At 44.4% G+C, this 13,542-nt stretch overlaps 1 protein-coding gene across 1 annotated transcript in view; it reads right to left on the bottom strand.

The window, feature by feature from the left end:
* Positions 1–13,542, bottom strand: part of DROSHA (drosha ribonuclease III) — a 305,757-nt gene that overhangs the window by 20,264 nt on the left and 271,951 nt on the right. Inside the window, exon 26 of the mRNA XM_044293205.1 lies at positions 11,961–12,066. Within this exon, the coding sequence (XP_044149140.1) occupies positions 11,961–12,066 (106 nt within the window). The remainder of the gene's footprint in view (positions 1–11,960; positions 12,067–13,542) is intronic.

Consider the following 13,542-nt stretch of genomic DNA (forward strand, 5'->3'; position numbering starts at 1 on the left):
AGGGCTTGCAAACACAGTCCTGAAAACCAAATTGTATAGTAAAATGATTTGTATTTATCGCCTACACATTTTAAATATGCCTTAATAAATCTTCATAAGACCCCATCCAATTTAACACCATGAAGCAATCAACAGTAATGTCTCATTTCCCAACCAATGTATGCAGATAACAAAATAATACATTCCCCACACATCACAGGGCCACGGCCTAGGAGCTAGTCACAATAAAGGGCTTTATTTTGTCAATTTTGCTGGTTAATCCCAAAATGCAGACCTAGTGGATGACAAGGTCAGCCTCCTGTGCAACAGCAATGTAATCCTACCAAAAGCATATGTTTTAACAGAAGGAAAACGTCTCGCACGCTCCGAGCAAAGCGGCTCACTGGCAAACGAGAACATTTAGCTAACAGTAGGAACCATGAGCTGTACAAGAACATCCGCCATTAAATTGCCTTTTGTGTAGCAAGCATTTAGACAGACCATGAAAGTATAGTTTTGTTTCATGGCATCTTAGAGCAACATTTGCGCTGCCTTACGTCTATTGTGTTTATATTACATTTTAAATTTACATTACATACATGCTTCATCCTCACATTACAGAACCTGTAAATACCAACTTTAAAGTGGCCCCCATTGCGTCTATTGAAATGATCAACACAGAGAGTGGGATATCCATTAATGGGGTTGGCCACTGTTATAAGTTCAGCTTAGGCGACTTTCACACTCGGGTTTGCTGCGGATCCGTCATGGATCGGCACAGACGGATCAGTTAAGATAATACATCCATCTGCATCCGTTCAGAACGGATCTGTTTGTATTATCTTTAACATAGCCAAGACGGATCCGTCTTGACCACCATTGAAAGTCAATGGAGGCCGGATCCGTTTTCTATTGTGCTATATTGTGTCAGTGAAAACAGATCCGTCCCCATTGACTTACATTGTGTGTCAGAAAGGATCCGATCGCCTTTGCAAGCAGCGTTTTGGTATCTGCCGCCAGAGCGGAACGGAGGCAAACTGATGCATTCTGAGCCGATCCTTATCCATTCAGAATGCATTAGGGCAAAACTGCCCTGAACAGATCTCACAAACTGAAACCAAAACGCCAGTGTGAAAGTAGCCTTACATGTATTCTACGTCTGCTCTGGTATTCATGCTGCGTTTTCAACCACTGTGCTTATTTTATCTAGTTTTTGGCTGGGGCTGTTGCTGTATACAGCCTTGGCACTGTTTAGGCAGCCTCAGTCAAAATGGCTCCCGTTCCCAAACCCGACCCTGCTGCTGTGCCTGCTCCCACTGTGCTGTATTGTGCAAACTCCATGTCCGGAGTGCTGCCTCTGGTATCCCCCTCCTCTCGGCTGTCTTCAGAATGGAGCGTGTGCACTGGCATTCTGTGCCCAAGTGCCCGCTACTATTCTGCACCTGTGTCTCGTTACTGTATAGACCTTATAAAGTGGCTGCCAAGAAGGTTGTACTATGCAGGGAAAAGATGATGCTGGGAATCGCTGCCCGACGAGCAGGCGATTGCTGGGAAGGAACGGTTTCTTCCTGACAATCGCCTGCATGATCGGCACATCTAATATATCTTAAAGGGAATGTGCCATCAGGAAATGTTTAACTCACTTTTTTATGTTTAACCTATTTTTAAAATTATTTTTTATGAGGTTTGTAATTTTTCATGTATTCCATTTAAACAAAAAAGATAAAATCCTGCAATTTTTGCACTGGCAAATATTTAATAATTGGCACCAATTGTTGGTCTGTACAGATCCCTTAAATGGGTTGTGTCACTTCAGCAAATAGCATTTATTATCTAGAGAAAGTTAATACAAGGCACTTACTAATGTATTGTTAAATATACACATTGTTTCCATTGCTGGCTGGATTCATTTTCCCATCACATTATACACTGCTCGTTACCATGGTTACGACCACCCTGCAATCCATCAGCGGTGGTCATGCTTGCACACTATAGAAAAAGCACCAGCATATGTGCGCCTCCAGGTTCCTGACCAACAGAAAGTCCTGCACTTTTTCCTATAGTGTGCAAGCACGGCCATCGTTGCTGGATTGCAGGGTGGTCGTAACCATGAAAACAAGCAGTGCTGAAGTGACAACCCCTTTAACTCATTTTTATCCTGCCTGTAATGATACCACCCCCTGCGTATAGATAAGACAGTATCTACCATTCACAATAGGTGATTGTCAAAGCTCATCTATTCTTTCCTTGTACAATGACCTCTGCGAGGGGGAACAGAGCATGTCTAGAAAACTCTCCCATGTAAGTGAATAGGGTGCCCTCCTGACCATTGTGTCTATGGCCCATGGGGCTGCCGTAAAGCAGTTTTTTTAAACAGTTATTTGCTATAGTGGCTCTACCGTCCCAAATCCACAGATTAGGTGCACTCTCCACAGCACACCCCTCGTGGATATAAATGGCAGAAATGGAACAACAAATGGTCGGGAGGGCACTCAAATATCTGGCACTGCAAGGAAACATGTATATAAAAGGGTCTCAAGATATTTATTCAATACATATATACATTAAAATCAGTGTACACTTCATAAAGGAAAATTGCAAATACAAAAAAATAATTATAAAATATAATTAAAAATATATAAAACCCCCAAAAAAGTGCAGTATTGATAAAAAGGAATGATATCTATACACACCCTGATATAAAGTCTAAATGTATATAGCATATTTGAAAAACCCATGATTTGCAGGTATTTGATTATATAGTAAAGATAGTAAATGTTATATAGTGATTATAAAGTCAGTGTGTAAAATATATTAGACAAAATAGCAAATCAGAGTTTTTCAATTAAAGGGAGTCTGTCACCACATTTCAGTATATTAGACCGATCAAATAGGGTTATATGATCCACCCAGAACTTAAAAACTGTACCTTTGTTGTAGAAAACGGACTTTTCTTTTAGCCGAAAATGAACTTATAAGATTAAGTTATGAGCCCTCTCAAGTGCCCAGGGCGGTCTCTCAAACCTCGGAGCCCCAGGCAGCACCTCCTAAATGGCTCATAACCCCGCCCTCCGTGCGCCTCTGCCCGCCCGTTTACTCCCCTCCCCTGTCCTTTTCCACTGCGGCTGTGCAGTCCAAATCGTAGCGGGTGCATGCGCAGTAGGTATTGCGATGCCCTGCCAGGAGCGGGCATCGCATTGCGCATGCACCCGCTAAGATTTGGACCGCACAGCCGCAGTGGAAAAGGACAGGGGAGGGGAGTAAACGGGCGGGCAGAGGCGCACGGAGGGCGGGGTTATGAGCCATTTAGGAGGTGCTGCCTGGGGCTCCGAGGTTTGAGAGACCGCCCTGGGCACTTGAGAGGGCTCATAACTTAATCTTATAAGTTCATTTTCGGCTAAAAGAAAAGTCCGTTTTCTACAACAAAGGTACCGTTTTTAAGTTCTGGGTGGATCATATAACCCTATTTGATCGGTCTAATATGCTGAAATGTGGTGACAGACTCCCTTTAAATGCGGTGAATATAACCAATACTGTATATATTGATATAGTACGGTATACATTAGACATATATTGCACATTATTTATGTTCATATAAAAAGAACATTTTTTATCATTGATATAATATTGATATATAGAAGACAGTCTGAGTGAAACATGTGGAGCAGTTTGAAAAACAAACTGGATGTATATTAGCTAGCTAATTATATTAATTAGAAGAATTCACATCACATCATATCTCAAAAAATAAATATATATATATATATATATATATATATATAGCACAGCTTATACTTATCTTACTCAACTGAAAAACTGCTGATCTATTATCCTAATATGTACTATATCAATATATGCAGGTGAAACTCGAAAAATTAGAATATCGTGCAAAAGTCAATTTATTTCAGTAATGCAAATTAAAAGGAATTGCATTAATGCAGCTTAAAATTTGAATTTTATGAAAAGGTTCAATATTCTAGGCTCAAAGGGTCACACTCTAGTCAGCTAATTAATCCATACCCCCTGAGCAAAGGGGACTTCAAAATTGTGACTTTGGGGTTTTCATAAGCTGTAAGCCATAATCATCCAAATTATAACAAATAAAGGCTTGAAATATCTCACTTTGCTTGTATTGAGTCTATCTCATATATTAGTTTCACCTTTTAACCATCTCCCGACCGCCTAACGCACGGATGCGTCCGGAAGGTGGTTGATCTACTCCTCCTGGACGCATCCGTGCGTCATCTCGCGATAGCCGAGATTTCCTGTGAACGCGCGCATGCGCTCACAGGAACGGAAGGTAAGCGAGTGGATCTCCAGCCTGCCAGCGGCGATCGCTCGCTGGCAGGCTGGAGATGTGATTTTTTTAACCCCTAACAGGTATATTAGACGCTGTTTTGATAACAGCGTCTAATATACCTGCTACCTGGTCCTCTGGTGGTCCCTTTTGTTAGGATCGACCACCAGAGGACACAGGCAGCTCTGTAAAGTACCACAAAACACTACACTACACCCGTCACTTATTAACCCTTAATGAACCACTGATCACCAGTGTTCCCTCTAAGCCTTGGCAGCTGCTGAGCGGGGTCAGCTCAGAGCTGGGCACAGCGCCATCGAAGGTGGGCGATAGGAAAACCTAGCATAATTGTCACATCAAAGAGCATACAGTGTAACCCCTGTGCCATCCCGTACAATACGGTGTAACCCCTGCACCATGCTATGTAATATACAGTATAATTCCTGCACCATGCTATACAGAATACATTATAATCCCTGCACCATGCCGTACAATATATAGTATAGTTAATACACCATGCTGTGTAATATATATTATAATCCATACACCATAGTGTACAGTATAATCCCTTCCCCATGCCGTATGATATACAGTATAGTTCATATACCAGTGGGCTTATGCCTTTTGATCAAAACGTACCCTAATGCCTCTTGTACAGCATGAAGTATGGGGGGCTGTACACTTTAATATTGCACTGAGAAGCGAGTTTAATTAAATCTAAGCATAGCATTGTGGATGTGCGATCCAGTTCTGTTTCTCCCCTTGGTATGCACCATGCTGTACAATATGCATTATAATCCATACACCATGCTGTATAATATACGGTATAACACCTACACTGTGGGGTTATTGTGTATATTGTACGGCATAGTGTATGGATTATACTGTATATTGTACAGCATGGTGCAGGGATTATATTGTATATTGTACAGCATGGTGCAGGGATTATATTGTATATTGTACAGCATGGTGCATACCAAGGGGAGAAACAGAACTGGATCGCACATCCACAATGCTATGCTTAGAGCTAATTAAACTCGCTTCTCAGTGCAATATTAAAGTGTACAGCCCCCCATACTTCATGCTGTACAAGAGGCATTAGGGTACGTTTTGATCAAAAGGCATAAGCCCACTGGTATATGAACTATACTGTATATCATACGGCATGGGGCAGGGATTATACTGTACACTATGGTGTATGGATTATACTGTATATTGTACAGCATGGTACAGGGCTTATAATGTATACTGTAGTCATCTATAGTGCTATTCATTTTAGCACGGTAATGTATAGCTCCATCACGCTGTTGTTCTTGGCAAGATTAAATTACATGGTAGATGGGAATGCTACAGGTGATGGCACTGTATATGGGGTGCTATAGGCGATGGCACTGTAGATGAGGGTCCTTTAGGTGAGGGCATCATAGCGGAGGGCAGCACCAGGAACCAAAAGGATGAAACAAGTGTAACCTGCTGTAAATGTAACGCAGCCACAGCTGTGGACATGTTCGAGTGTATCAGCTAAACCAAATAACAAGAGTCTGTAAGAAGAAAAGCTAAGAAGTGTGAGGGGTTAATGTCTGACAACCCTGTGTGATCTGGGGTATCCCATGGTATTATATTGCTGCAGTATGTGGGGTCCCAGACTCCCGGGGGGCCCCTGGACCCCGAGCCTCAGATGGATACATTTCTGCGCAGTCTATTATGCCCTTGTGAAAACCCATGAGTTCAAATAATGTCTTTGCTGAGCTTTTACCAATGGGTTACCCTGACAGTAAAACCACTCTAGCCTCTAAGATGACGCCGCTGACGTTACCTGGCCTGGCTGCTGCGTGCTCAGTCCAGTCCTCCTCTCTCCTCTTCCGGTCAGAAAAAGGAGGAGCCGCAGCAGTAGAGCGGTAATATGTGTAGGCAGCGCCACGCTGAGCCTCAGTCACAGGTCGTATTGAAAACGTCATCTTGAGTGTGGGCATTAGTGTGGGCATTAGTGTAGGCATTTTGCCGGCGGCAGGGTGAGCGGGTACTGAGCGGACATGAGCGGAGGCACAATAGTTGCTGCGCGGTCGCGCACCCGCACAGCTTAGAGGGAACACTGCTGATCACCCCATATAGACTCCCTGATCACCCCCCTGTCATTGATCACCCCCCCTGTAAGGCTCCATTCAGAGGTCCGTATGATTTTTACGGATCCACTGATACATGGATCGGATCCGCAAAACACATGCGGACCTCTGAATGGAGCCTTACAGGGGGGTGATCAATGCTATTTTGTCTAATCTATATTACACACTGACTTTATAATCACTATATAACATTTACTATCTTTACTATATAATCAAATACCTGCAAATCATGGGTTTTTCAAATATGCTATATACATTTTGACTTTATATCAGGGTGTGTATACATATCATTCCTTTTATCGATATTGTTTTTTCTTCACTTTTTTAGGGTTTTCATATATATATTTTTTTAATTAAATTTTTTATATTTACAATTTTCCTTATTGAAGTGTACACAAATTTTAATGTATATATGTAATAAATAAATATCTTGAGACATTTATATACAAGTTTCCTTACAACGCCAGATATTCGAGTGCCCTCCAGACCATTTGTTGTTCCAATTTTTTTTTTTTTTTATACTGTGTAAATGCTGTTAACAACAACTCTGGCAAGATGGCCACCCCCATAATCATGTTCAGTAATTGAAGAAAAAAAAAATTGCAATCAGAAAATAAAAACAGATTAGGAAAAAAAAGGAGATGTGCTGCTATCTGGTTTTACCGTATTTCTCGCCCTATAAGACGCACCGGCCCATAAGACGTACCTAGGTTTTTGGGGAGGAAAATGAGAAAAAAAATTTTTTTAACCAAAAGATGTGCTTTTGGTGGGTTTGGAACTAATGGTGGTCTGTGGATGGCACTATTATGGGGGATCTGTGAAGGACACTTATGGGGGGGAATCTGTGAAGGACACTTATGGGGGGGAATCTGTGAAGGACACTTATGGGGGGGAATCTGTGAAGGACACTTATGGGGGGGGAATCTGTGAAGGACACTTATGGGGGGGAATCTGTGAAGGACACTTATGGGGGGGAATCTGTGAAGGACACTTATGGGGGGGAATCTGTGAAGGACACTTATGGGGCGGAATCTGTGAAGGACACTTATGGGGCGGAATCTGTGAAGGACACTTATGGGGCGGAATCTGTGAAGGACACTTATGGGGCGGAATCTGTGAAGGACACTTATGGGGGGGAATCTGTGAAGGACACTTATGGGGGGGAATCTGTGAAGGACACTTATGGGGGGGAATCTGTGAAGGACACTTATGGGGGGGAATCTGTGAAGGACACTTATGGGGGGGAATCTGTGAAGGACACTTATGGGGGGGAATCTGTGAAGGACACTTATGGGGGGGAATCTGTGAAGGACACTTATGGGGGGGAATCTGTGAAGGACACTTATGGGGGGGAATCTGTGAAGGACACTTATGGGGGGGAATCTGTGAAGGACACTTATGGGGGGGAATCTGTGAAGGACACTTATGGGGGGGAATCTGTGAAGGACACTTATGGGGGGGAATCTGTGAAGGACACTTATGGGGGGAATCTGTGAAGGACACTTATGGGGGGAATCTGTGAAGGACACTTATGGGGGGAATCTGTGAAGGACACTTATGGGGGGGAATCTGTGAAGGACACTTATGGGGGGGAATCTGTGAAGGACACTTATGGGGGGGAATCTGTGAAGGACACTTATGGGGGGAATCTGTGAAGGACACTTATTGGGGGGGGAATCTGTGAAGGACACTTATTGGGGGGGGGAATCTGTGAAGGACACTTATTTGGGGGGGAATCTGTGAAGGACACTTATGGGGGGGAATCTGTGAAGGACACTTATGGGGGGGAATCTGTGAAGGACACTTATGGGGGGGGAAACTGTGAAGGACACTTGGGGGGGGAATCTGTGAAGGACACTTATTGGGGGGGGGGGAATCTGTGAAGGACACTTATTGGGGGGGGGGGGGAATCTGTGAAGGACACTTATTGGGGGGGAATCTGTGAAGGACACTTATTGGGGGGGAATCTGTGAAGGACACTTATTGGGGGGGGGGAATCTGTGAAGGACACTTATTGGGGGGGGGGGGGAATCTGTGAAGGACACTTATTGGGGGGGAATCTGTGAAGGACACTTATTGGGGGGGGGGGGGAATCTGTGAAGGACACTTATTGGGGGGGGGGGGATCTGTGAAGGACACTTATGGGAGAGGGATCTGTGGATGACGCACTGTTACGGGGGGGGGATCTGTGGATGACGCACTGTTACGGGGGGGGGGGGGGATCTGTGGATGACGCACTGTTACGGGGGTGATCTGTGGATGACGCACTGTTACGGGGGGGATCTGTGGATGACGCACTGTTACGGGGGGGGGGGGGGGGATCTGTGGATGGCACCGTTATGGGGGGGGGGGGACTGTGGGTGGCACAGTTATGGGGGGGGGGATCTGTGGATGGCACCGTTATGGGGGGGGATCTGTGGATGGCACCGTTATGGGGGGGGGGGGATCTGTGGATGGCACCGTTATGGGGGGGGGGGGGGAGATCTGTGGATGGCACCGTTATGGGGGGGGGGGGGATCTGTGGATGGCGCCGTTATGGGGGGGGATCTGTGGATGGCGCTGTTATGGGGGGGGGGGATCTGTGGATGGCACTGTTATGGGGGGGGATCTGTGGATGGCACTGTTATGGGGGGGATCTGTGGATGGCACTGTTATGGGGGGAATCTGTGGATGGCACTGTTATAAATGTGCCATCCACAGACCCCCCCCCCCCACCCCATAACAGTGCCATCCACAGACCCCCCAGCCCATAACAGTGCCATCCACAGACCCCCCATCCCTTAACAGTGCCATTCACAGATGTCCCCCATAAAACTGTCATCCACAGATTTCACCCCCCCACCGCTCCAGTATACAAATATAAAATGTCTCATTCAATTAAAAGTGATTAAACTTGCCCCCTCACTCCTATTACCACCGTACACCCTAACAGCTTCTGTACAACGCAGGCAGGCCGGGCGGCCGGCACGTCACGTGCCTGTGCCGCCTGCTTAATTCATAAAGTAGGCAGCGGAGGCACATGACATCAGGGAGTTATGCTGCCGCCCGTTCTGCCTGCCTGCATTCTACAAAAGCTGTTCGGGTGTACGGTAATATTAAAAGTTTAATCACTTTTAATTGAATGAGACATTTTATATTTGTATAGTGCAGCACTGGAGCGGCGGGGCCGGAGTACAGTGACTGCACCACCCCAATTGCCAGCCCCCAGCTCCTCCTCCCAGTGCCTCCCCACTCGCTCATACATCGCAGCCTGCGATGTAAAAATGTCAGCATTTGCCCCATAAGACAGGGGCATTTTTTCCCTTATTTTTTGGGGGGAGTGCATCTTATGGGGTGAAAAATATGGTAACTGGTATATAAAATTTTGGGCGATACATTTCCTTTAACAAACTGGTATGGGATCCATTATACACCAGTTGTGTGGAATAGAAGTGGCTGGTACATGTACACTTAATACATGGTGTTAACATAGTAACATAGTACTGATCAAAAACTGAAAATACACATTTATTATATGTAACAATAATAAAGACAACTGCATTCCCCATAAATACATGATTATTATGTTATAAATAAATCCTCCACCTTCACAAAATAACCCCAGACACACCATGTGTGCAGAACTGAAAGGTGGTATGATTAAATCCGTTTACTTATAATTACTGGTATTATGTAGAAATATCTATGGATATGTGCCAGGGGCATTGAAGTATTTTCTGTAAAAATGAGAAAAACAGATAAGCCAAAAAATAAGAAAGATGAAGATGCTTCGGAAAGGCTCAGAATGAAATGTCCTAATTTCTACCGGCTTCATTCTTCTCTGCTGTGTAACAAAAAGGAGCGTTTTGGGAGTGCACCTATAATGAGGCAAACCAAAAGTCTACGTGTAGCAAAAAATGCTATTAATTAGCTTTAAATATATTCTGCATTCCTGTTAGTGCAGGACCTTGGTCTTCGCCTTTGTGTGATTCTATATTGCACGAGCTATTACCATTAGCAATGCCCCATTACAAGTGCACAACTTATTTATTACTGCGTTGTCATTTGCACTAGAAATTAAGGATTCAATTTCGGCTGGAATCTGTGGTGTGTTCACCTTGAAGTGGTTATCCGGGTTGTGCTGCGATCCCATGTGGCGCCCACTTCTGGGATCACATGCCGTACATTGGGCATGTGACCCTAATCTGAGGTTAGAACAGCGTTACTAAAAGATTCAAACTCATGCATGGGTTGCAGATGAAAATGCCAGACTAAGATCATGTAGCCAACAAACGGCACGTGATTCCTGAAGTGGCCGCCACATGGGATCACGGTGCAACCCTGATAACCCCTTTAAACGGCATCAGTCAGCAGATTTGAACCTATGAACCTGGCTGACCTGTTGCATGTGCGCTTGGCAGCTGACGTCACTGTGCCCACATTGCTGGGATTTTTTTTTTTATTATATACAAATGAGCCTTTAGGAGCAACGGAGGGCGTTCACGTTACGTCTAGAGGCTCTTCTCTGCAGTTGCCGTGCCTCCTGCACTTTGACTGGGCCAGGTGTGATATTTTTATTGCCTGGCCCTGTCAAAGGGCAGAGGCCTTGGCAGAACCTAGAACCTTTAGGTGCAACAGCAACTCCCCCGTTTCTCCTAGAGGTTCATTTGCACATATTAAACCATATTTTTTCTCAGCAATGTGGGGCGCATATGAATATGGCACCAACACAGATGCCTCCAGCTGCCAAGTGCACATGTAACAGGTCAGCCAGTTTCATAGGTACGAATCTGCTGACAGATGCCCTTTAACAATCAAGTGCATAAAAACATAAGGATTTTGCAGTGGATTTGGTGTCCCATGTGAGCACACCCTAAAAGCAGTGGTATTGATTTGCTTTAGGGAAGTGTCATATAAGCAGCTTTAAATATAAGCACCTACCGTCTAGCATAAAATAAGTACTGTAGCATATCATTAAAACGTGCTTTTCCGGATTCCAATATAACGTGCCATTCCTCAAGGTGTGGGGCAGTTAGACCAATTTAATAGCCTAATATTATAATCAGAACTTTATTGAAGATGGAATACAAAAGGCTTTGAAAACCCCCAGCACAATGTCATAAATAGCGCCCACACAAGTAAAGGTAGCACACTATGCCTCCAGATCTTGATGTAAAACAAAAAGAAAAGCCTTCATTACCTTTGATGGTTACAATCAGTAACTTTAATTAAGTTAGCAGCATGCAAACAGGCCGCTGCCCTGGTATAAATCAGCTACACAAAGAGCCCTAATGCTCCTATCTGTGAAACAAGCACCAGGGCCACTCCTCGCATACAAAGCTTAGCACTGATTACATTATTGATTCGTCAAACTGAAGAAACAAAGACCGCATGAGGCTTAAAGCTCATAAATCACTATGCCATGCCATTGCAACATATTTCTTAAAGCGCCACAAATCTCCGGCAAGGAGCCGTGGTGATGGACTACCTAGTTATTCATCAATGGCAGAACAATTCACTAAATTCCCGACTCCGCCTGCGCATCGCCTGCCTTCTCGGAGCGTGATTTATATGGTCCTCACCGTTAAGTGGCCCTCGTGATGACCGGGGAAATGGATGAATAAATATTCGGAGGCTACCAGCTGCATTATAGAGTCGCCCAAGAATTCCATCCTCTGGTTGTGGCCTCTGGAGGGGAAAGAAACATACATTGATATCTGGAGATCGATAATCACTCAGCGAATAGCAGGTTACATAACGAGTCAGACACGTTTTTAGCAGAGTTCACTGAATGGTTCAATATCGCAACATAAACTTGAACATGTCGATGATACTACAGCTAGTTCCAGCTTTTGGGGCCAGCCTTCCTGTATAAAAGGATCACATTGCACGGTAAAGGCTGGCATCATTACTGTAATACAAATTGGGTCAGGAGCAGTTTTAATTATTTAAAGCCCCAGGTGACAAATGGATGATGACTGGGGCGTTGTCTGGCACCACTGCTACCACAGCATGCTATTCTGCCAAGGCAATGGGCATCTTCATATACTTTTTTTAAACTATTGCACTGCATCTACTATGTGATAGAAAATATTTACGAATAGTTTTTTTTATTAAAAATATGTCAACTTTTTTTCTGTTGTCTGCACGTGTTCATGTACATTGCAGGCTGCTCAGTTTTAAAACTCATGTTAAGTTAAACACCTTTAAACTCCACTTTACAGTTTATGCATACTGTATGTGTACTCTACAGAAAGTCACCTTGTATATGCACTTCACTATCTTGCCCGTGTCCCTCGTGTCCTATTCCTGATGTGCAGTGCAAACTGACCTCGGCTCGAAGAGGATCCCTGGACTAATCTTAGCTGAAAGGGTTATTTTGGTTGTTAAATGTTCTGCCCTATCCACAGGATGGGCGGGGATCACTATTAGATCGGTAGGGGTCCTATCACCGATCACAAGAATGGGTACCCCATACCCATCAGAGCCCACCGAAATGAACGGAGTAGCAGGTCAGTTATGTGAACTGCACTCCATTCATCTCTATGGGAGTTCCGGAAATAGCCAAGTGCTGTACTCAACTGTCTTCAGAACTCCCATAGAGATGAGCAGAGACATTTCAGAGGGCCCTGAGGGGAACGGGGCACCCATTCTCATCATCAGTGGGAGTCCCAACCTTCCCCTATCCCGTGGATAACTGGAATCCTCCTTTAACAACACAGTGAGCCAGTTTTGATACAGGCAGGATTGGAATGCCAAGCCCCAGCTGCAGAAGGTTGTGCAGGTGGTACACTAGACAGGTCCTTTTTAAGATGTCCCTACAGATTAGATTTCAACAGGACTGGACGATAATGTATAAAGGCATTCCAGCAGTTCCTCAATGGCACATGTTGGGAGGTAGGGGGTTAAAAGAATTGCACATTTTGGATTTCAACATGCCCAGTCTTTCTTCCTCTCTGCAGATCAACTTAACCCCCAATCTCATTCAAATAGACAAGCTGTGTGTCCTGAAGTATGTGACATCATGATCAGGGTCCACATTGTAAAGGATCACTGAGTTTTCATAAAGCTTTTAAATGTCAGAGACATGAAACAAATTGATTAGTGGGGATATGTGCTGAGACCCCCACCGACCGCTAGAATGAGGAGACAGAAGTGATAGAA

The sequence above is a fragment of the Bufo gargarizans genome, chromosome 5 (genome assembly GCF_014858855.1).
Source record: "Bufo gargarizans isolate SCDJY-AF-19 chromosome 5, ASM1485885v1, whole genome shotgun sequence".
Classification (NCBI taxonomy): domain Eukaryota; kingdom Metazoa; phylum Chordata; class Amphibia; order Anura; family Bufonidae; genus Bufo; species Bufo gargarizans.